The sequence below is a fragment of the Pollachius pollachius genome (genome assembly GCF_949987615.1).
Source record: "Pollachius pollachius genome assembly, chromosome: 12".
Taxonomy (NCBI): domain Eukaryota; kingdom Metazoa; phylum Chordata; class Actinopteri; order Gadiformes; family Gadidae; genus Pollachius; species Pollachius pollachius.
This window is the reverse complement of record NC_136945.1, coordinates 16,387,924-16,412,127: the sequence shown is the minus strand read 5'-3', so window position 1 is coordinate 16,412,127 and position 24,204 is coordinate 16,387,924. Positions and strand designations below refer to the sequence as shown.

Here is a 24,204-nt window from a genome sequence, read left to right as displayed (position 1 = left end):
AATCCAGAGTTTATTGGAAAAAAGGACAATGTTGCCTTCGGCCGGAAAAGTGCGCCTGGTGTCACACATAATGTCTTCCCCTTCCCCATTGCGTTACAACCGGTTAAAACATCCCCATCAATATGGCCAGCGTGATGTGTGCCAGACTTCTCCAGAGATCAGCACGGGGATTTAATTTATACACACGGACAAGCACTGCTTTTTCAAGGTATCTTCTATTTATTTTATAATTAGTGTCCGGCCAGAGAGTGACGCGTTGTCTGTGTGTCCAAATGTCCTTGCAGCTCCACATGCCTTCCATAGGAGTTATGTTATTGACTTTCAGTGGAACACATAAGGTTATCATTTAAGGCATCCCCTTGGAAAAGAGCTTTTACCTTATGGTTTGTTTTGTGGTTCAGATAAGACATATGTTCCCTTTACCTTGTGTTATTTTATTGTGTATTTACTTATTTTATGAGGCATGTGCTTAGTGTTATCATGCAAATTGTTCATAGATGATCACAATGATATCTTTGTGATCTCGGAGGCTGAGAGGAACTAATGAAATGGCCATGGTTAATAGGGGAAGCACACAATAGTTCGCGTTCTTAGTACACTGGGTCTTGTGAGGTCCTAACAGTGGTCTGTTTGATAACAAGAAGCTTTCCTTCAGCTTGCCTTGACACTATACGTTATATATACTATATCTTCACTGCTGCACCTCACATGACGTCTTAGCTCACCAAAATAATAATATATATATTTTCAAATGTTTTATTATAATAAGCCTGCATGCTTACTGCCTTTTTACATTTCTGTCATTGATATTTCCATCCATTGCCATGTACTACATAATGGCCCATTCTTCTTTAATTGTCCGTTGTGCTGACTAACAGAGTCTTCTTCATACATCATGTGTTGTGTCTCCCAGTCCCTTCCAGTGTCGGGCCCACCGGCTGGGCCCCGGCGATGACGAGCTGTACCAGCGCACCACGGTGTCCATCATGCAGAAGGAGCCTGGCGCCTCCATTATGATCCACGGCTACAGCCCCAGAGGGTTCAACATAGACGACAACAAGGTGTACGGGCCCTGTGCTCTGCTGCCGCCCGCCATCCTGCAGTGGAACGTATGCACTGGGTTTTAATGATCCCTGGTTCTCCTGGTGGAAACATGCACCATGTTCCCCTTACTTTGGTCGTCGCTGACATCCATTTGGTTCCTGACGTTTTATTGTAACGTTTACACTGCAGTCAGCACCTTTGTTCAGAGGTCGTCCAGAGAACCTTTGCACTTATTTTTATTGTAGTGGTTTTGATTTCAAATGTCTGTCTGTCTGCAGGTTGGCGGCCACGAAGACATCTCTGAGGAAAGCATCTCACTCTTCCACCTGCTTGAACCAAGGATAGGTATAAATAGCTGTCTACAGCAGAACACAAAAACATCCATTGATACATGCCAAAGTTGACCCTCCCCACCAAGTGGTTTTAATTTCTCATCTTAAGAGATCAGGCAACCCAAATATAAATGTTTGCCATACTTGACAATTTGGGTGATGCGACTTACTTTGCCTATCAAGAGATTGTTCGGGAGCTCGAGCATTTTCTTTATCCCTTGAGTAGCAGCATGGAGTCAGGATTTCGGTAGAGTGTCTTATAATGCTTTCCATAACCAGGCCGTGGCACAATCATTAGGGAACATGTGTTTACACCACATTCATACAGGCAGAGGAAGCTAGCTCCCCACTGGATAAGATTGTGACAGTGTCTAATGAGTACAGCTTGAGCTTGTTTTTGCATTGAATTGCCTCAATTGAATAATGCCTCACAATTCATACAGAGATGCTGATACTGGGAACAGGATCTCGAACGGAAAGAATCAACCCTAAAGTCCTCGCCTTGCTGAAGAAGAAAGGCATCGCTGTGGAGGTCCAAGACACGGTAATGAATCGCCAGCATGCCCTCAAAATATCAAAATATTCCATAAAGCAAAATATAGTTCAGTGGTAACGCCGCCGTAGCTCCTCTCGTCTGACTAGCATCTCTTCTCTCTTTTGTGCTCCAGGCAAACGCTTGCGCCACCTTCAACTTCATGATGAGCGAGGGTCGGCTGGTGGCCGCGGGTCTCATCCCACCGTCCGTCAGCAAAGCTCTGGAAGTACAGGAGTAGCGACCAAAAATGACTGATTCATTACAGATCTTCTCCGAGGGATTCCAACCAATGACCGTCCCTTGCTATATCGGAAACCATTCCGTGACTACCACTTCCAGAAGTCGCGGAATACAACGTCATATTCTGCATTCATTATTACCAACAAGGCTGTCTACATATAGTCCTCCTGAATATCAGTTGATATGTAAATTAAATTTAAAATCAGTTGTGCTACAATGTCGATTCTGTATAGTTGGCTTCTCTTAAGTAAGGACTATAAATGTGTACATGAGTAGTTCCGTTTTATGTGTGGTGCTGTCATGTGAAACGACCACATGTAGATGAATGTTATTTGTAAGAGGATCAATGTGTTTCAAGGAAGTGTGTTCGAATATATTTAAGTATATTATTTACTGTGTATATTTATAAAAAAAGTGACGTGTTTTTTATAAAAATGTAGTGGAATGAAAACCAAAATGGAAAGTTAAAAGAAAGCACAGCAAATGTTTCATTACTTTATAACCATGGTGGGTGTCTGGACTGTGTCTGGACTAAGCCCTCTAATCTCTGGCCCCTACCAAGCCCTTGTTGGCAGTACAGTTTGGAATCCTATCCTGATAGGTCCTTCGAGAAGCCATAAGCCTTATAGACGCATCTACCCATAAATCCCTTGACATCGCTGGGATTTGTCTTTAATCCACTCTTTCGATGCGCTTTAATCAGTGTGCATCGTTTTGGCCCACACACATTTGGTAAATAAACACACTGACACTAGTTCTCAAAAGATAGTTGTACTTTTGCAGCTAGAAATGTCTTCAAATCTTATGTAAAAGTATGCTTTGAGATGTTTATAGGACAGTATGTTTTTATTCACTCAAATCCAGAGGTGCACATTTAGAAAAACAATGTTGCCCCAGGCAAATACTTTTCTGTGGCTGTCATTTCTCTATGCTCCACTACAAAACACTCAACACCTTGCACTTATCAGCTGTATTACAAAACACACTCTTCAAAACCTGCACTTATCAGCTGTATTACAAATCACACTCCTCAAAACCTTGCACTTATCAGCTGTATTAAAAAAGACTCTTCAAAACCTTCCACAAATCCTCTATATAACACAAAACTCAAACATTTTAATAAAAAAAAAGTGATCAGTTTTCTTCTGAGTCTTCAGGCGTTTCCCTGCGTGTCTCAGCAAAGCAGAACTCTGTGCCTGTGATTCTGTGATACATATCTTTGATGTCTTTGAACTCCGTCTCAAAATCTGTTGTTGCATCATACGAGCGGGTTACAAATATCTAAAAAAGTATACAAAGAAGACATAAATGATTAACAGTCACGTTGACAAACACTGAGTGTGTGTGTGGTCAGACAGCATTACTTTTCTAAATGTATAATATATTATCCATCACCCAAGCAGGTTCCGGTACCCAGAACGTTCCATTCATACCTGGCTCTTTGCTCCGTCCTCTGAGGGCACCACAAGGTTTTTAATGGAAACAAACCTGTAAACAAATGTGAATCATCAGTAGTCAATGTCTTTATGTTAACACTATTAATTCCATAGAAATGCACTATTTAAAATCCAAGTGGCCGCACAATCTGAAAGTGAGGACAGTATCAGAAAAGCCAGGGAAGGCCACGTGACATAACCCAATCTGAATTACTTTGTGTTGGAAAAACCACGGACCAAAACTGTCCCAATACTGTGTGTAGCGTGGTGTTGCATTGGCCACGCATTATAATATCAAGAGTAACAAGCATTGACAAAATAAGACGAAACGTTGCATTGAATACTTTTGCAGGATGGGCTGCAGAAGTTCCAGTGCTGGTCGGACCTCCCTCTCTGGGTTGCTGGTTTCTATGGTTGTAATCACCGTGGCGATGTACATCCCCTCTGAAGCCACGTTGTGGGTGCAAGATACCATCGATATGGAGACATCTTAGAGAGAGGAGAGAAGAGGTTTCCGTTGTGGTTGTCTTGTGCCAGAATGATCTACTCTCACTTGAAGTTGTAAAACAGCCCACCAAAATAGAAAATCCCAAGATGTGAAAACATTACTGGTAGAATAAAGTTCAAAGTTCAAAGTTTTATTGGTCACATGTTTGCAATGTATATATGGTATAGTATGGTTCAGTGTGTTTGTGTGTGTGTTTGAGTGTCTGCTTGTGTGTGTGTGTGTGTGTGTGTGTGTGTGTGTATGTGTGTGTGTGTGTGTGTGTGTGTGTGTGTGTGTGTGTGTGTGTGTGTGTGTGTGTGTGTGTGTGTGTGTGTGCGTGCGTGCGTGCGTGCGCGCGTGCGTGTGTGTGTGTGTACCCGACTTCCTGTGGAGCTGTGCTTGGGGGATGATGATGTGACACGAGCTGGCCTCCTGGGTGTGTTTGATTGGGTGGTTCAGTATGCAGATGACTCGTATGACTCGGCCCACCCTCTTCACCCTGTGGGGCACGTAACTGGCCCCGCAGATCAACTGCTGACAGCGGAACAGCTGGAAACAGACACTGAATAATTATTATAATTATTATAATTCAAATAATTATTTTTTGTTATATTCAATACAGCTGAACACTGATCCCATTTGTTTCTACGTAACAGTTGTTGCTATTATTATTATTATTATTATTATTATTATTTCTTTTTTACATACGTCTCCTTGGGATTTCACCCCTGCAACTTTTCCGTCTTCCATGACGATTTCGTCCACCAGCCTGTTCACCATGTAGGTCCCTCCATGTTCAGCACTCAGTCTGCAGCACACAGGGGTACCGTGCACAAACGTCTTCACATCCATGTATAGATAGACTATACAGTATAAACAGGTTAACTATACCCTATGGGTAGAACTTGTTTTAACATACTGTGAAATGTATTGCATTTGTGTGTGTGTGTGTGTGAGATGTTCCTCTCCGTGTAATGATCAAGTGTGTGGCAGGACCTTGCGAAGCCCTGGGGTAGTTCCCCCAGCCCGTTGACCGGGTACAGGTAGGGGCTGCTTTTGACACGGGCCATGGATTCCAGGTACACCCTTATCCGCTTGATGCTCTCCGTGCAGGGCTGGTCTAAGGAGCTACATGGAGGAAATAGAAAAGAGTGGACATTTTCAAACACAAAACTTCAAACCTCGGTTTTCCTTCTCGTCAGCTTTTGTGTATTTGCGTTGGGAGTTCAGTATTACTGACTCCTCACTGTGCTGCAACGCCATGGCGTGGACGGCGAACTCCATGACCTCCGGCCCCAGGTCAAAGTGCTTGAAGAGGTCTCGCGTGGTGGTTTCCTTGGGGTTGATGTCCTGGTGCGTCCGATGATCGCCAACTTCAAAGTTCAGGATGAAGTGGAGAAGCTTCCGGAATCTCCGCTTGTCAAACATGCCCAACAGATCTGTAATGATGAACACAACCTCGATATATGAGTGTGGACGATCGGGACTCCTCCTGTTTTTTTAGTTATGAATTCAGACGAGAAGGTGACACCTGAATGAAGGGCGTCTTCCTCGGTGGCCGGCACTGTGTGGACTCTGCCTGCTCTGTAAACATAACTTCCTTCGATCACTTTGAAGTCCAGGTACCGCATGACATCTGTGTGTACCAGTAGTTGGATCATCGGACCTGACCGGGAATACAAAATGAGAAGCATTAACCAACGCAAAAAATACGGCCTTAAAGTTAAGATAATGCAAACTTGACAGAGTTGCACAGTGGGCGTTGCCTCCTATTCTCACCATTCACAAGGAAGAATTTAGGGATGAGGTCGACATTCCAGTCTTTCCCCCGTCCCATGGATGGAGATGGGGGATTTGGACACTTGAACCTCTTGTACAGCTGTGGGTTTAGATTATAGACATTGCATCACTGGTCAATAGAGACAGCACATAATATCTGACGGTGTTTGTTGGTTCATTTGTTTGTTGCTGAACACACACCTGTTCCAGGGGGGTAATGGAAGCGATCTCTCCACCAAAGTATGGATTCTTATCAATGTGAAGAACTCTTTTACCATGCATTGACAATATAGCCGAGAGGATACATTCCTGAGAGAGGGAGAGAGAGAGAGAGAGAGAGAGAGAGAGAGAGAGAGAGAGAGAGATGTTTATAAGAGAAGCAAGATATTAAATTAGCTTAAAGAATATGTGATTTTACTAATGATAATAACTATGCTGAGGGGTGTTCTTACCTTAAGGCCTGTTCCAAGAACAATGATGTCATACTCCTGCATTGTAACAAAGCGAGTCTCTAGTCCTACAGATCCACTGTCTGTCTAATACCTTTGCTAGTTGGAGATGTGGAGGGGATAATAGCTGAGAGGAAATGCTGTGCGTACCTATTTATAATAATCTTCTTAAGATGGACATCCCAGACGGTGTATCCTATTGTGTGTGTGTGTGTGTGTGTGTGTGTGTGTGTGTGTGTGTGTGTGTGTGTGTGTGTGTGTGTGTGTGTGTGTGTGTGTGTGTGTGTGCGTGTGCGTGTGCGTGTGTGTGTGTTTGTGTGCGTTTGCGTCTTCGTGTGCATGTGCGTGTTGGATTTAATTTCTATACAATGCAATTATAGAATGTGTAAAAAGAGGACATCGTTCTTCTTTTTTTTCCGAGTTATTGCTTTATTGGGCGCTGATATGACTACATTACCCAGCATGCCACTGGTAGAAGAGCCGGGCTGTCATAAGCGGAGCGGGGTCGCAAGCAGAAGTCAATTGTCGCAACGGATCGGACCAATCCTCTGTAACCCACACCAACGCCCGGAACTATAAGTTTTGCCCAAGGCGTAAACATCATTGCACTACCTATTTTTCTATCTAGTGTATACATCGTTGCACTAGGAAGAGCATGTCGTCCACACCTCCAGTAAGTTGAATCTCTTATTCAAATATGGGTGTAGCGGTGGCACCCTTCATTCCTCACATTTCAATGCAATGAAGAAATGCTCTGCTGAGCTGCTAAACATCTCAAAAACTAAATATTGTATAATGGCATTTGTCGCTAGATGTCATCTATGTTCGGCGTTGAAATGTGGACAATTGTTGAAGTCAGATGAGAAACAATGCTATATTGCTAATCTATCAAACTATCTTCAGCTATGTCTTGCTGACTTTCAGTGGTCAATAGAGCTGGTGAACTAACTTTATTTTATAGGACTAGTATTATTGTACTTGTGTCCTCGTTAACAGGGACTGTCCCTCAGGATTTTTGCTTGTGTGTAATTGTAATACAAGGTCATACTCATGTGTACCGTCAGTGTTTTTAATGGGATTCTTTAAGCAAACTGTGTCAAGTTAATGACAATCTACAACGGTGCCTTTCTGATAAACACATTACTTAACACTTTCTGGAACAACCGATCAATGAGCTCAACCAGGGCAAGACAGGCTCAAACTTGCATCTTAAATTAAACGTTATCTTACGCTTAAAAAGCCTATTGACGTTTGATTAAGTTTTTTTTATTTTTATGAATTCGTTACACTTTCAAACCTTTCTCTGTCAGTTTTCAGGGACGGAAAACTCTCATAAGCGTGTATCAAGCCGCTCCAATCCTGGATTTCTTGAGCGCTTGGGGGACACGGCGGGGGGGACGGTGCTGGGAGTCGGCCTGTTCTTTTTATCATTTTACGTTCTCTTTACCAATGAGGTAAGAGACTCCAACATGAAAAACAGAAGCCAGTCGTGTGATATACAGAAGATAACCTTTTTATTAATGTAAATTACCATTTCTCTACCCAGGGAAGGGCGCTAAAGACCGCATCTTCACTGGATGAAGGTCTTTCTCTGGTGGTGTCCCTGAACCCGTTCTCTAATGTTGACTACCAGAATAACGACAACTTGGTTCACCTCTCCGCCAAGTTACGGACCTTGCAGGTACCTCTCATTTAAGGGCCAGTCATCTTGGCTCGTTTGCTTTTGAGCCATTAATCCATCACTGACATTTTTTTATGTATCTTAATTTTATTTATTTTTAGGTTTCTATCACATTGTAATTATAAAGGTGTTGATGATAGTGATGATGAAAATAACAATTGGTGAATATGCTCAATTCATGCTTTGTCCAGCCCCTGCATGACCCAAACTACAGAGTGGTGGTGCAGGCGGTGCAGCTGAAGAGACAGGTGGAGATGTATCAGTGGGTGGAGTCGCATGACAGCAGGTTAGTCAGGTTTCATCCTACTACCAGGTCACAGGCCCACAACCAGGGTTTGAGCAGGGAATGAAAACCTGTCAGGTTCAACACTGACTTAAATGTCCCGTTCTGTGGTGATTATTTTCAGGGACTACCAAGAGAATGGAGAGACCAAAACAGAGACAACATACAACTACAGTGAGTGCTTTTATGCTGACAGCTGTGACTCGTTCACGATACTGATACTAGCCGACACAATAAGGGTTTACTTCACTTGTAACACAAACATGATTGTTTTACTCCTGCTGCGTCCAGTGATCGTCTACTCTCTTTTCATATGTTTTCAAAAGAAGCATATATTGCTGCTGCATGTATTTTTGTGTACAGCAATGAGCCACAATATGCCTAACTTCCTTTGGGGATCCATGTTTTTAACTAGCATTACTCCTCTCCTCAGACACAGAATGGAAATCTGAGTTGATCAACAGCAGGCACTTCGATAAGGAAATAGGTCATGAGAACCCAAGGTACTTCAATTATTTTGAATTACCGAAAGTTTCATTCAATCTTGAAAATGTATGATTCACATCTGTTTGTTTTTCTACTTTGCTACAGTGCCATGGCGGTTGAAAGTGTGACTGTAGTGGCTCCTGAAGTCAGGGTTGGCCCATTTCTTCTGTCTAAAGGTATCCCGCTAAAGTACAGACTGAAGCCCTGTGTACCATCACGCTTTATAACTAGTATGTCTACTATGTCATAGCCTATGCCCCTTCTATTCCAAAGGACTTGTGGAGCAAATCAATAACTTCCAGACTCTGCGGCTGAAAGATTTCCCGCCCTTCGAACCCGGCTCCTTTCTCACCATCTATGAGGATTATTTCTACCACACCCCGTACCCACGTAGACCAGAGGTATGGGAAACAATGTAAAGAATGTGCTGCATTAATTTCTGCACACGTGCATGCATGAAGGCCGTCTCAAGCTCCACCACATCTGATATACACGTATACATGTATTTAGATACTGCTGTAAATATGTACTCCTTTTCGTTGAGGGATGAATTTTAACGTTGTGCTGTTCTCTGTCAGGTAGGAGATGTGAGGGTGAGCTTCTCCTATGCAGGCCTCAGTGGGGAAGGGTTTTATCCTGCTCCCGCTGAGACGGTGAGTTGGTCCTAGCTTCCAGGTGTCTCTGTCGATCTGTTTGCTAATCATGGACTTAATGTCTCCAGTGTATCTTTAGTATACTTTGAAGACATGATGGTCATTTTGTACGATCAAAAACTATATTTAGCAAGAGTGGAGTCGTTCCTTTTAAGAAAAAGTACTTGAGTTTATCTCCTTCTGTTGATGATGACTGTTGACCTCAGGTCAGTGTGGTGGCCATGCAGAGCGGAGAGAATCTGAAGTCCTATAAGACCAGGTCAGGAGACCGACTTGAGTTTCTCTACCTAGAGGAACTCTCAGCACAGGTGGGTCTACTCAATATACATACATACTCTGAGATTGGTTTCTTGCGGTGTGATTGTGGAAAAAAATCTTTAAGGCAGCAGATACAAGTTGTGAAGCATTTCAAATGTCATATAACTGAATATATTTTGTCCCTAGGAAGTATTCGAGAAGGAGCACCAGTCCAATGCCATGAAGACATGGGGGCTCAGGTTTGCTGGCTGGGCTCTTATGTTCCTTGGTATCAGTTTGACCACACGCATTCTTTACACACTGGGTAAGCATTTGCTGCTATGGCAGACAGACAGAAAAATGTCCTATTTGTTTCAGGATCAGATTATTGATTTGCCTTGTGTTTTCTCCACAGTGGATTGGCTCCCTATTGTCAGAGAGCTTGTTTCCTTGGGGCTGAAACTATTCGCCTTCTGCATCTCCTGCTCGCTCTCCCTTCTCGTCATTGCAAGTGGTTGGCTATTCTACCGGCCCTTAGTAGCTCTGGGTCTGGTAGCGGTAGCCCTCCTTCCAGTGCTCATTGGCCGTGCTCGTGCTCCAGCCAAGAAGAACCAATGACATTCAGGCTCATGTGTTTTGTCTGCTTTTCATTCTGTAACCTTGTCAAAAATGTTTTGTGGCGTTGACTTGCGTCCAGAGATTTAGTCTGATGTTCTTTAGATTGTTTTAGTTAATTCTGTATGTTTGTCTCAATTCAATCAAATGTATGATAGGTACTTTACTGAATACTTTAAATGTTTGCCAATCAAGCCAAAAGGAATTTGTATGTACGGTGTTAAATGTTACATGGTCATTCACAAGTTGAACTTTATTCTGCACTTATTACTTTTCCTGACTAAATGCATGTGCCTTTTTGCATTGCAAATGTTTGCTTGCAGGATTTAAATAAAATATATATTTTTACTTCTCATTGTGTGTAAATCCAGCTTAAGAATAAACACTCTTAAAACACAAATATTAAGCATTCATTCAAACTCATTCATTAATGCAAATTATCTCAAAGTAATTTATTACACAAAAACACCAAGTTACATTTGTGTTTTAACAAAATGAGTTTCCAGTCTTCTCAGATTTGTGCATGTGATCATAAAGCACATAGGTTTTAGTTTTTTTTCTCAGTAAGAAACACATTAGAACTCAATTTCGAGTTCATGTGCATAACTGTTTCTTCAAATAATTAATGACTATAGGTCACAGTGTATAGGTACTTCACCCTTCTAGTTGGCTCTTGGAAACATTCCTTTAGAGCAGCAGGAAGGGCTTAAGCACTTTATGCTGTTGGCAGGTATGACACCATAGGTCCCCTGGCTGACCTCTTGGATAGCATGGTAATTGTAAAGAAGGTTGCTTTCAATATGGCAAAATGACTCAGGTTAAAAGTACAAAAAAAAAAAGAAGTATTTCTCATGACCTCAAAGTTGAATACTGACAAAACTACTTGCCTTAGACAGAAAATAAAAAGAATTACACCTTTAGTAAAAACGGGTGAGCACAGTCTCTTGTGTGGATGTGTTTGGGTCGGTCGTAGGTGGGGGGGGTGGTCCGTTGGTTCCTCCCTCGCGTTGCTCCCCCTCCACACTCCCACGTCAGGAAGCAGTTGCCCCTCTACAGCAGAAGACACTTGTTGCTCTTCTTGCCCCGCCGGGCCTGTAGCGCCGCCCTGGTGGCCATCTCAAACACTTCCCTCACGCCATCCTTTGTTTTCGCAGAGCACTCCATATATCCGAAGGCACTGATCTTGTTGGCCATGTCACGGCCTTCCTCCGGTTTCACGGGCTCCTATCGGTGGGAAGAGACATGTTAGCGTAACTAACTACTAACTGATTACTCGATGTGCATCTATGTACGTTTGTACGTAAAAACACAACTTTCTGTACACTTTTACGATGTTTACCTGCTTCATCTTGGCAAGCTCCCGGCGGGTGTGCTCGTCATTGCGCAGGTCTTTCTTGTTCCCCACCAGGATAATTGGAACGTTGGGGCAGAAGTGTTTGACCTCGGGGGTCCACTTCTCGGGGATGTTCTCTGAGGAAGAAGGAAACGTAGAAATGTTAGCAACAATCGACACAGACATCAGAAGTGAAGAGGTTTGAGCCACAGTCAGACACAGTCACTATATTGTCTGTGTATAAATGGCATGTTCGCAACCTCTGATATTTTCTAAATTCATTCATTTTGGTTTTAAGTTTACTGAAGTTAATTAATCACTATAATTTCCACATTTGTAATGGAGATTTCAGGCTCCTTAACTAGCCCTGCTTCTATAGGGATTAAGCTTCTATCAATCAAACAATATATTTGTCCATTTTTGGTCATCCCTCAACTCAATTGATCCTCTTGAGATGGGTGTTCTTCCTTACCAAGACTGTCAGGGCTATCGATGGAGAAACACATGAGAATGACATCAGTATCTGGGTAGGAAAGTGGACGCAATCTGTCGTAGTCCTCTTGACCGGCTGTATCCCAAAGAGCCAGCTCAACCTGCATGTAAAAAGTGAAAATATTATACAAAGCCGAACCCTAGAAAAGTTATTTATCAAATGCATGCATTAATCCAAGCACTGATGTGTTTTAACATTAATGATACATTCAAAATCAATTAAACCAATCGAGAAGAAACATGATTGAAAGGAAGTCATCCATACCTGTTTGCTATCCACCTCAATGTCAGCAACATAGTTCTCGAACACAGTGGGTACATAGACCTCTGGGAACTGGTCCTTACTGAACACTATGAGCAGACATGTTTTTCCACAGGCTCCATCCCCCACTATGACCAGCTTTTTTCGAATTGCTGCCATAACTAAATTTGGAAAGAGGAAAAATAAAAAAGGTTATGTAGGGAGGTTTTATTCAAGCCAATACAAAATACAGTAAATTGAGGGCTATTTATTAATTTAAAAAAAAAAAACTGCCACCCCTCATGGGACAAACAACGATTCCTTAGGGGACTCTAATTTAAGTCTATGCTATGAATTTGTTTGGGAAGCCAGACATCAGCACAGATGGACGTTTTCAGACAGAGGGTCACCTCGACACATCATTAGGGTAACGATTGGTTAACAGATTATCGGTTAAACGATTGGGTCAATCAGTCCTTGCACTGCACACAGTTCAATCACAACACACGTAACAAGTCATAAACAAGGACATGGTTTGTCCATCACGTTCCATTGGGACAGAATGACCAACGTTACGCCATCATTGCCTCTATTTTACCTCCCGAGGAGGATGTTGTTTACCAAAGACTGCGCTAACGATAGCTTGTTAGCAGTGGACATCTTTGCCTGGTTTTTAGACAACATTGTCGTGCACTAAATGTTAACGGGGTTGCCCACGGTACGAGTTTGGCACTAATACGAGCCAATGGTGACACATGTTTTGTGACTAAACGATCAGATACACCCGGGTTGATCCCGACGATACATTTCGACATTTCGATCGCAAGGCTCGGCTAACGCAGCTAGCAAGACGGAAGTGGAGCAGAATGTAGCTCAGAGGCTAGGCGGCTCGCGCTGTAAAGCTCGTAGAATCATCAGTTTGCTGCGGCGGAGGCGAGTCGACTCCTCACGTCGACTTTGTATTATGGATCGCCCAATGGCGTGAAACACAGTTCTTACCTACTAATAGGTTTTAAAGCGATATAATTTCCTGATATATTTGACTGGCCTTCTTCGTCGCTGAATAACTGCGAGACTGCCTGTTCTTGGGTTTGCTTGGGGGCGGGTGGTGTGGGAGGTTGGGGGCGGGTGGTGTGGGAGGCTGGGGTTGGGTGGGGTGAACGTGGAAGCTGGAGAACAAGCTAACCCTATGTCGGCCACTTATCAGACTGTAGACTCGAGGCTACTCTTTCAAATGTAATAATAAGAATAATAACCAAATAAATATAAATATAAATAATTAAACGAAAAATACATACACGAATAATCATCATCAAAAATACATCCATTTCATTTTTTTTGTTCTTCATAACTTCTTTCTGTTTTCAATTTAATATCTGAAGACTAACAATTGCAAAATAGAAAATGTTTTTTTTTTCTGTAGTCGTTTCTTTGTCTTTTCCTTGTTCTTTGTCATCAATTTATTTTTATTTTTATTTTTTAATTTATTAATTAATATAAACTGTAAGGTGACTGAAGTTCTAAAATAAGCAGGTTCATCTTTATAAATATATATTTTATAAGTAATAAAAGAGAAGTATCACATTCAAGAAAGAAATCGAACTGCTGGTGTGGTGTAGTGTGGCAATGGTTCTTCTTGCTCTAATCCTGCTAAGAGGCTTTGAATGCTATAATCCACTTCTTCTAACTTCATTATTCTGCTGGTGCATTCTGATGATGTATATATTACGTTTCAAACGAAACCTATATGATTGCAAAAGAGAACACTAAAGGGTGATTGTGCAAAACCCTGTCAGCCATAAAAGTGAATGCTGCACCAGCTTAATATGGAGCTGACTCATAAAAGATCACTTCTCACATTGCCCTGTATCGCACAATGAAACGCTTCTAGAGGGGGATTACCATCCTAAATCTTCACTGTACTATCATCTGGTTTGGAGATCTATCATCCATTCTATTGTTGTCTGGTAGTATGTATTTATAGACGCTTTGTAATATAATGTGTTTCTTTTAAGCTCATGTGAAAAGTGTCAGATTAAAATAGGCATAGTAGAAATCGGGAGAAATTGCCACACATATACAAGCACAGAAAACCTCAAGAAAAAAGGTGAGCATTCTGTAAAACAGCAGCACTCAGCTGAGTTTATTCAGGCCTGGTTTGGGTGAGAGATCCAAAACAATTCACATGTGATACAGAGACCACCAGGTTAGAGTTGGCTTCTAAGTATGAAATATAAGATATCACAGTCACTGTCTACATAGCAAAATACAAACAGGCATTTCTTGGGTATCTTGTGAAGTTCCACTATTAACCTGCCTGACTTGATATAGAGTATCCTTGGCTTGAACAAATACTAAACTGTAATGTTTACAGTTAATAGAAACTTCCTTGTTACAATTTCTAAGAACACATGCAATATAATTATTTCTTTCCATGAATGGTAAAGAATAACAAGAATATTAATAGAATCAAGTCTTCAGAAAAATTTGAGTTAGGACTATTTGTCGATCTCTTCCAAGTTGTCAATTGTTAGCACTAGTTGGCCTTAATCCTTAACTTTATATAAATATTGTGAGTTATACTTGCAATATGACAATGAACGGTTCCAAAGCATCTCCGATGTAAACCTATCATTCTTGGAGGATCCTGAGTGCAACTATAGATGGCATCGCAAATTAGTGTTGGTCATTACTTTAACGTCTGCATATCCACGTTACAGAGATAGAGCACGTATACAGAGAGCTTAAAACTATTCTCTTCTGGTCTATGAGATGACATAAAGTAGACAGTAAAAAGGAGGAAGGAAGAAAAAGCAGTTCTGGATACACTGGTCTGCTGGCTCATGTGTATCCTTGTATGCATGTCTAGCTGTCGTCCCCGTTCTCTTCTGCCCCCTTGATGAGCCTCTTGTTGCCCCGCTTCCCCCCTGGTCCTCGGGGTTTGGAGAAGGCCTGCTTCAGGGTGTGCTCCATGGGATGCACCTCCTCATACAGGAAGTCTTCTGTCAGTCCGTCCCCACTGTCAATCTCCATCTACACACACACACACACACACACACACACACACACACACACACACACACACACACACACACACATGCGCACATGAACGCACACACACACACGCATGTACATCCATGCCCAAATTCATACATGCGCATGAACGTACATACACACGTGTGCACGTAAACGTGCAAGAACAAAAAACACCAACACGCACGCACCCGTGCATAAACACACACATAGACCAACACAGACACACACACACAATGCTCAAAACATATATGGAAAACGATCATATAATTTACATTTGTAAATAAAGTTATGTCACTGGAGATGATTTCGGTGACATGTTGTGCTCTCCGTGTTCCGTGTTGTGTAACAGGCCGCCCTGCACCTTTTTGGTGACCTCCAGCTGGTAGTCTCGCTCCACCTCATCGAGTAGTCTGTTCTTACAGCTGGAATACAACATCCGTTCCTTGATACTGCAGCTGTACCCAGGCATTGAGTAGATAAACACTGAAAGAAAAGCAAGACATTTGTGTAAAGACCTGTTGATTTGCCACCATAAAGAGTGTAATGCAATACACTACTTTAAATGGACAAAGGAGCACCTATAAGGAAAGCACATCACATCATGCCCACAAACAACATATTTCTATCATGAAATCCTATGTCTGAAACACAATGTAGATTCCTGCAATAACTCCAATAGTATCCTAGTTCTACGTACACGCGTGTATATTTGCACAAAAGCACACAAAAACAAACAAACGCACACACACACACACACACACACACACACACACACACACACTCAGGGTTACCCAAGGCCTCCTGGAGCTGGTCTTGGTGGGAGTGTTTGAAGACGAAGAAATGGTATCTGGGGGAGTCAGTGGGAATCCTGTAGGGAAGCTCTCTGGTCTCCGTGGGGTTGGTGTGAACCAGCTCGATCGTCTCCCTCTCTACATCCAACCTCTGGAACATGTACAACCAGTCACTACATTTCATGCAATACTTCGAAAGAACAACATAAACAAGCAATGTATTTATTTGAATCAGCATTGCTATCAATCAATCAATGGCAGTGATGAAAGATTATCACGGTTCAAAAATTGTGTACACAAGTGTACACAGGTGCAGCAGGACAGACATAACTAGTGACGTCGCCATGCTTTCATTAGGCCTATTTGAATGGTTGCTAATTTCAATGAAAAAGTAAAATAGTTATTTTAATACTTATTTTAAAACAACTTACTTTTTACCCTATATACTATATATTTATACTTTAAACAGCTGGTTGTTTGATGGGCTTTGACTCATGGACTGATAAGTAAAAGACTGCAAAGCTCACCATTTGTATGTAGTTGTTGTGAACGAGTCTACAGCTCACAAGTTGGATGCAGTTGTTGTGAAGGAGTGCACGGCTCACAGTTGGATGTAGTTATTGTGAATGAGTGCACGGCTCACCAGTTGGATGTAGTTATTGTGAATGAGTGCACGGCTCACCAGTTGGATGTAGTTATTGTGAATGACGGCACAGCTCACCAGTTGGATGTAGTTATTGTGAATGACGGCACAGCTCACCAGTTGGATGTAGTTATTGTGAATGAGTGCACAGCTCACCAGTTGGATGTAGTTGATGCGCTTCTGCTTGAGCTGCCTCAGAGCACCTTTGGCCTCTTCTTGTAGGGGGAACGCCAGACCTTGAAGAGTCTGTGGCCTTTTGTCTAGGCCAAATTCCATGGTCACCTGCAAGCAGTGAAGGGAAAACACTCATAACCAATCATAAGGGGGAGACGTCAAATATCACCGCCTTAAGCCCATCGGACGACCAGAGATGGCTGCGTACCTTAGCTCGTCCAGTCGGAGTGATTCGCCGGCGTTCATCCTGTGGATAGGATGAACAAGGTGTCTTTAATCTCCCTCACTCTCCCACACATTATGGTTCTCTAATTCTCATTAAACACAAGACGTTAAAACGAAGAGTTTCAACTCACCCAGACAACTTTGTCCTGAAAGGAACAGAGAAAGGTCATGCATGGTTAATAAAGCATCCTAGAATGTGGGCTACATAGACAACGGGTATCTTGTTGGAGCTGAGTCCGTGTATAGGGTTTGTACATCGCAACGTCAAATTGCAGTGAAAGTCATTTTTCAGTGCATTTTGGAAGCATAGGATAGGATTGCAAGTTAGCTGCACCGTAATGCTTTTTGGTCATTGTTTAGTAATTATTCGTGAAAGGATTGATCAATATAGGGAGACTTAAATGCTGTGTTTGAAACTGCCACCATTTTTCTCATGCGGGACATGGCAAAACAAAGTAAAAGCTAAGGTTAAATTAGATTTACGTTGATTTAGGATGTTACAGTCTTACAACGTGATGTACATGCCCTATAATAGTCTCTGTGCATTTAGCGTACCTCTGTGGCTTTAAGTCTCTGCAGTTCCTGCTCGGCTAGTGTCAGGGGTGCAGGTGAAGAACAAGAGGCCATGTGCCGCAGGTACCCCTGGAAGCACAGGTCGTCCTGCGAAGACCAGCAGGGAGAAACAGAACAAGCAACACAAAAATCGTTTTCAAAATAACAACACAATTCTTCAAAGATTGGACAGGCAAACTGATGGATGGACTGATGGATGGACAGATGGATGAATGGATGATGAATCGGAATGTGTTGATGGATGGATAGTACGTTTATGGATGGATGTGTTTCACAAACCTCGATTGTACCAAACATTTCATCTTTGATGTGACCTCCTCCAAACTCTTTCTTCAGTGTGGCTCTGGTAGCTGCGTAAACCATCTTCTGCCTCACCTGTCGTGGTCGAGAGCACCGAAGAATTGCAACAAGACCGTCACTTCATCATCTCATCTCAAATACTTGAAAAACTGATAAACACCAGAACTGTACCCATAACTACACCACCTGTATGAACTCTGCTGCTGTACCATCAATGTTTCTTAATATAGTGTAATGTACTAAGTCTGACCTATTGTTAAACAATTGTGAAATTAAATCTTGATTGATTGTGTACTGTCCCTGCCAAATCCATCTTAAATAAATAATCATCAAGTCAGTACGCAACATTAATTCACATACTGGCGATGAGTCCGGTGACCAAGCCATGAAAACCCATTCATATCCATGTGCATTCTGGGTATCGAGGCGGTAGAGGATGAAGCAAGGGTCCCCAGCCCCTAGCAGGGGGAGCAGCATGCTGTCGTACTCCTTGTCCCAGCTCTGTGTCGGCTCTCTGTAGGAACCAAGCACCAATTCCTCTGGAGACGACAACAACCACCCCGTCATTCCCATCAGGGCTTACGCCTCAAACTTTACACAGAGACATGACACCGCTTAACTTTTGAGTGTGATAAAAGAAAAAGCTGAGTACCATTTCTGATGATGATCTTCATTATTCGGATGGCGCCTCCCCTTGCCCTGGCCAGAAACTCTTTGAGCTCAGATGTTGCTGAAGTAACCAGATATAAGGTACACAAGTCAAAACTAAAGACAGGGAGGTATAGCTAGAGACAGAGTTTCTTAAGTAAGAACCTGAGACTACAGTCCAGGGAGAACATTTGATCTGAGGCCAACCAGTCACACTATCGCCTGGTGCGACACAGATAAGGACTGTTTTTACGTCAGAATCGACGTGAAGCTGCTTCATTTGTTCCTCTTTGATGATCTTGGATATGATTTTCATTTTCGTCTAAATGGATATAACAGAACACATGAGAAAAAAAACTTGCTTTTGTTTCTCCTTCTTTCTCCCCATGGTTACCAAACTCAGTGGTCTCATTAATGATGTAAGGACAGGTGAGAGAGCTAGGCTTCCTCTAGCCCTCTCTTTCGCGCTCCAATTACACCAATGCCCTAATAAAATAACCTTATTTGTGGAGTATTGGTACAACTATAGCTAATAGTTTCCACTGCATCCATCAAATGTTGGTTTCTAAACTTGTTCATTTCCAAAGAAGTCAAATAGACTCAAATTCAACCCTTTACATCATTGCTTTGCAAATGTTTTAGTATCAAAGTAAATATTTAAAGGTATGGATGCTCTGCTGAATAATCAAACAAAAGCCATGACATTACAATGATGAAACTACCCACTATCACTACCTATAGACCATGGTTAACTTGAGAAAAAGGACACACACACACACACACACACAAAAAGAAAAACAATAAAACCTGCAAAATAAAAGTAATTTACCGTTAATTCCAGTTTGGTGGGACATCTTTTGGCAGTCAGCTTCTCCTCTTCAGAATCCTCTCCCTCTCACACTCCAGCACTCCAGACCTACTGTGTCGGCACTTCTTGTTGCGCTGCAGGGGGGGCAGTGTCTGTACTGGCAGCAGACAGACGTGGGCCCACGCGCTTCGGTGACATAAACGCCTTGAGGGTGACTCGGGAGAATCCTAACACTTGAAATGCGATCTGCGGAACTGTGGCTGATGAGTAATAACAGTCCTGTCAAGGGATAGGCCACCTTAACCACTGATCTGAAGTTCTATGCATATCAATAACCACAGCATTGACGGGTGTTCAGTGAGTGTGTAAAAATCAATGACTAGAGATATGAATGCTGAGTAGGCATACATTTTTATTTATTGCATTAGATGGGGAATGATTGTGGACCACGCACTATTACGATATTGAATCACTGAATCAAATTTCAACTTACACAGACGTATCGTCATGATCTCAGATATAAGCCATCTGGTCATGGCTATAAGATACCCATCATTATACATTTTGAGTGACAACAAAGGTTGTATTCTCTAAAAATCATGTGCAAATCGTACAGATCACATGCAAATGACAGTAATAATAAAGGTGAAATAAAAAAGTATGTTAAGTTTTGTTGCTAGTTAAGTTTTAGTTACGTTTTGTTGTAAATTTCCATGACAAATGTGTGGAAGACAAAATATATCTCCCTTTATACAACAATGAAAAATTAAGCTATTGTCAAAACAAATGGGCCTTTGAAACAAAGGGAAGAGGGAAAGGGGAGGAAAGAAAAAGACGAGGACAGAGATGGAGTTTGTCGAACAGGCTATCAGAAGAAGTTATTCTATACCTCACAAAGACACACACGCCCAGGGTCACACACTTGGGGTGAGAGAAAGATAAGTGTGTGGCTGTGCAGTGAGGTTATCAGTGATGGGAATCATCCATTATTCACTTAGTGGTGAGTACACAACCCAAGCAGCTATGCATTATTAAACACATGCCCCCTCTACTTCAACCTAACAAACTTTATTTTATGCAACAGCTATTCAAATAAAAGACAAAAGCTTGAAAACTTTTACTAACGTTTATTCAGTCTAGTGTCAGTCAGCCTTTGGTGGTCTCAACAATTGTCACAACAATGACACTGGTGAGAGCCACCAGGACAATATCCATCAAGTAAGCCTGAGTGTAAGTGTAGAATCGTTTAGAACCATTAACAAGCAAGCGCCATTAACACTAATCCTATTATTATCGTTAGAAAAACCGCACTCAAAAGAAAACGGGATAATGAACTCACAGATGGACCTTTTGTACTCATGCCTGATGATGTAGAAGAATCTATTTTAAAGATCTAGAAAAACAAATTTAACAAAATAGAAAAACACAAGTTTGAGTCTCATATAAAAACACAGTTGAATACATTTAATTGTCAGTTTTAAATAATGAAAACAACCAAAAACGTTACAAAATATATTTTCATTGTCTGTACACAAAAACATGATAAAAGTAATATTAAACATAATTGTTTGAAAGCATATTGGAAAACTCAAGTTTTTCACAGTCAACCAACAACACATCAAAATGTGTTGTTTGCATTCAAGGTGCAAAATGATGGGACAAAATACCAGCGCCACAGCTCTAAACTTCATCAACGCACGGCAGCCAAAACGTCTGAAAATAAACAAACAATAACAGAGAAAGAATTGAATCACTTGTCCATGGGTGTACTAAAGGAATAGTATAGGGAGGTCTAAGGTTTGCATATGACAGGATCTCACCATGTTAGTGCAGGCACTGGCAAATGTCATGTAGCGTGGGTTAAACTGCAGGGTGTTGATAGGGCCAGCGTGTTTCCCGTCCAGCACAGCGACCTTCATACCACTCTCGGTGCTCCACACATGCACTCTCCCGTCTTCGGAGCCTGCCCATCACGACACACAAAAACACACAATTTTTAGGAATTAAAATTAGTTTTGCATAGTTATCAAATAGCATACATTTGCCAGGTAATTCAGGGGCTTACCAATCATGACAAACTGGGAATCCGGAGTGAAGCAAGCCTGCAGTGGTATACCATTGCTATTGTTGTAACCCTTTAATAAATAAAAGACACGATAACAAGTTTCATACTATGCCGTTATGGAGGAGTATGCCATTGATTGGCTTCTTGGCTTTACTATAATGTTCTGATTACTGTAGATCTCTTACAGAGAAGGTGTGCAGCACAGATCCATTGAAAGCGTGGAGGATGCAGATCGCACCGCCATTGGTCGAGACGAGGATCTGCTTTCCGTCGCTACTGAACGAGAGTCCGGTCCACTCACACACACGACTAAACCTGGTCTCAAAGGCTGCAAAGGGACCCTTTTGAACAGAGAAAAAAATGTGGTCATAGAAAATTACTTAAGGATTGATTCACTCAAGCGGTATAAAAACAACCTTCATTTGAACTGTAACCAATCAGTGATTTTAACTGTTACCAATATATAGACTATGTAAATGTGAAGCTATTCATGCTCAAAATGTTTTTTAATGACGTTTTGCATGTTACCTTATCAAAAGCGCGGAGGTCGTACAATTTAATTGTTTGCGATTCGACGCCTGCGGCAAATATCTGCCCTTCAGGGTCAAACGCGCACACAGTCCTCCCCAATGGATTAGTTACGCCCTGAAACACATGCATTACACACTCAAACATGAGCTAAATACTTGTTCTGTTACCAAACAGTAATAGAGCAAGAGGAATGCACAACATATACAATAACACAATATCTTATACAATATATTTTACATATTTAAAATATCAAACAGCAGTTATTGGAACAGGTATATAACAATCAATATAGAAAATAGAATGCCTCTTATTTTTTTACCTAAATGCATTGAAGTTATATTGAATTGGGTTAGGGTTAGGCTAATTGACGAATTATTAAAACTTATATTAAAATGCACATGTTATTGTATCCCATTATATGTTTTCTGCTGTATAAGTACTGAATTTTACTTCAAGTTGTATTTTTAGACGAAATGTGAAGTGTTGCTAAACAACTCACCTGACAATTTTGAGCACGCAAATCCCAAATCCTAATGGTTTGATCCAACGAACCGGAGATAAATGTGTCGTCCACTGGTGACATTGAAAGAGCCACAACTCTGAAAGCATTCATGGATTATAAAAACAATGTCAACAATATTATATTCAGATAAAATCATTAATCTGTAAAATTGTACCAGGTCATAAAACCATAGTCTTACTGATTATCAGTGATGGGTGGCGCTGCTTACCTATCAGTGTGACCAGGAAAATAACATATGAACTTGTTGTCATTGAGACACAGGTATCGGATTGTATCTGGAAATCAACAAGGTGGATAGTTTAATACCTGGAACATTATAACGGTATGCATTTATTTGAACTGCAGTTGACTTGAAATGGTGCAGTCTATGGTTATGCTGGATATTTCCTTTACCGTCTAGTTTGTTGGAGCTGTAGACTGCCGTGGACGTATCTCGATGAGAGAATCGGATGATGTCCACTCCGTACTTTTTACTGTACAGAGTCCGATTCGGCCTACACATTTGGATTCAGATAAAAAACAATGCATCAGAAAATTCACTGATTTATTCCCATTTGAAACAAACGCGCCTTGGTTGACGCCTGTATGAATACTACGGAAACAACATGTGATGAACATTTGACAACAACATTTGAGTCCCATTTCCCCAGTCTTACTTTCCCTCTCGGATGTCATACAACACGATGGAGTCGTCATCACTACTTGATATCGCACTCTCGCCATCTGGGCTGTAATCCACGCAATTCACTTTTCCACTGTTTTCTTGATAGGTCCTGGCGACCCTAAAACTTCGTAATATGCTATCTGTGATTTTCATAGTTGCGCATGCGCTCTTCAAACTGGACGGTGAATAAACAACGGTTTATTGCTTCCTTTGCAAAGTTAAAGCTAAAGGAAAACCTAAAATAAATCGTATTTATTGTTAACATAACGCATGGTTGTATTGGGGTTATCGATGCTCTACCAGAAACAGTGAGCTCAGGTGGATGTTTGTTTTATTTAACACATCCACAGAATGAGCGGGGTTTATATGGTAGGCAAAAGCTAAGAGGAAAACACCGGGCAGTGTTTGGACAGAAAACGAGTTTACCCATCTAAAGAAAGGCGGAAGTGACGAAGAAAACAGGAAATAAGCACATTTGAGAATCTATGCAAGGTTCCAATTTCTTTATGGTTCCGATGAGATGTATTTAAATTTTTCCACAAAAACCTAAAGTGTAATTCCGGGGAAAGTCCAATAGAGGGTGCACTTACACACAAACAACTCCACTTACCTATAAGCCACCAATACGAGATTTTGGTGAAATAAACACACATAGCCACAAAATAGAAAATGAAAGGTTACCAAAATATAAGTAATCCTTTTACCTGTTACATTTGCATGCCCAAATAACCATCTGGATTATTGCAGTGAAAATTCTAGAATGTTATAGCCATCTAGGCCTACCATCGTTATTTCTTCTGACATACTCTACCATCTGTCTTCACCTCAGCAGCAGAGGGCGCCGTTTCCCATTTTAACTGAAAACACCATAATTGTAATGTTTTTGATATGAGGACATGC

At 41.5% G+C, this 24,204-nt stretch overlaps 6 protein-coding genes across 6 annotated transcripts; 2 read left to right on the top strand and 4 right to left on the bottom strand.

Annotated features, from left to right (window-relative positions):
- Positions 1–80: 80 nt before the first annotated feature.
- On the top strand, positions 81–3,175 carry ndufaf3 (NADH:ubiquinone oxidoreductase complex assembly factor). The gene is made up of 5 exons (XM_079747481.1): positions 81–208; positions 914–1,109; positions 1,323–1,389; positions 1,820–1,920; positions 2,045–3,175. The coding sequence occupies exons 1-5, from the start codon at positions 123–125 to the stop codon at positions 2,147–2,149; spliced, it is 555 nt and encodes a 184-aa protein (XP_079603607.1). The 5' UTR covers positions 81–122; the 3' UTR covers positions 2,150–3,175.
- Positions 3,176–3,285: 110 nt separating this feature from the next.
- LOC307084060 (rab GDP dissociation inhibitor beta) lies at positions 3,286–6,347 on the bottom strand (the record flags this gene model as incomplete). The annotated part of the gene is made up of 11 exons (XM_079748193.1): positions 3,286–3,432; positions 3,585–3,639; positions 3,932–4,076; positions 4,452–4,623; positions 4,783–4,882; positions 5,071–5,202; positions 5,315–5,513; positions 5,606–5,740; positions 5,854–5,953; positions 6,055–6,162; positions 6,306–6,347. The coding sequence occupies 11 exons, from the start codon at positions 6,345–6,347 to the stop codon at positions 3,286–3,288; spliced, it is 1,335 nt and encodes a 444-aa protein (XP_079604319.1).
- Positions 6,348–6,811: 464 nt separating this feature from the next.
- On the top strand, positions 6,812–10,612 carry tmem43 (transmembrane protein 43). Its single transcript, XM_079748633.1, has 12 exons — positions 6,812–6,975; positions 7,613–7,756; positions 7,849–7,983; positions 8,175–8,269; positions 8,391–8,440; positions 8,700–8,769; positions 8,858–8,928; positions 9,026–9,153; positions 9,331–9,405; positions 9,612–9,713; positions 9,850–9,967; positions 10,058–10,612. Exons 1-12 carry the CDS (start codon positions 6,958–6,960, stop codon positions 10,258–10,260), a joined length of 1,209 nt encoding a protein of 402 aa, XP_079604759.1. The 5' UTR covers positions 6,812–6,957; the 3' UTR covers positions 10,261–10,612.
- Positions 10,613–10,684: 72 nt separating this feature from the next.
- LOC307084095 (rho-related GTP-binding protein RhoA-B) lies at positions 10,685–13,434 on the bottom strand. The gene is made up of 5 exons (XM_079748259.1): positions 13,323–13,434; positions 12,348–12,505; positions 12,063–12,183; positions 11,597–11,727; positions 10,685–11,481 (listed from the first exon to the last, which is right to left on the bottom strand). Exons 2-5 carry the CDS (start codon positions 12,501–12,503, stop codon positions 11,308–11,310), a joined length of 582 nt encoding a protein of 193 aa, XP_079604385.1. The 5' UTR covers positions 12,504–12,505; positions 13,323–13,434; the 3' UTR covers positions 10,685–11,307.
- Positions 13,435–15,188: 1,754 nt separating this feature from the next.
- twf2b (twinfilin actin-binding protein 2b) lies at positions 15,189–19,567 on the bottom strand (the record flags this gene model as incomplete). Its single annotated transcript, XM_079747408.1, has 11 exons — positions 15,189–15,356; positions 15,721–15,842; positions 16,151–16,301; positions 16,950–17,075; positions 17,176–17,214; positions 17,324–17,338; positions 17,748–17,852; positions 18,045–18,140; positions 18,426–18,604; positions 18,718–18,795; positions 19,543–19,567. 11 exons carry the CDS (start codon positions 19,565–19,567, stop codon positions 15,189–15,191), a joined length of 1,104 nt encoding a protein of 367 aa, XP_079603534.1.
- Positions 19,568–20,578: 1,011 nt separating this feature from the next.
- Positions 20,579–23,611, bottom strand: LOC307084270 (WD repeat-containing protein 82-like). The gene is made up of 9 exons (XM_079748591.1): positions 23,297–23,611; positions 23,034–23,134; positions 22,849–22,915; positions 22,617–22,716; positions 22,115–22,231; positions 21,772–21,927; positions 21,587–21,656; positions 21,342–21,484; positions 20,579–21,234 (listed from the first exon to the last, which is right to left on the bottom strand). The coding sequence occupies exons 1-9, from the start codon at positions 23,455–23,457 to the stop codon at positions 21,202–21,204; spliced, it is 948 nt and encodes a 315-aa protein (XP_079604717.1). The 5' UTR covers positions 23,458–23,611; the 3' UTR covers positions 20,579–21,201.
- Between the last annotated feature and the right edge of the window lie 593 nt (positions 23,612–24,204).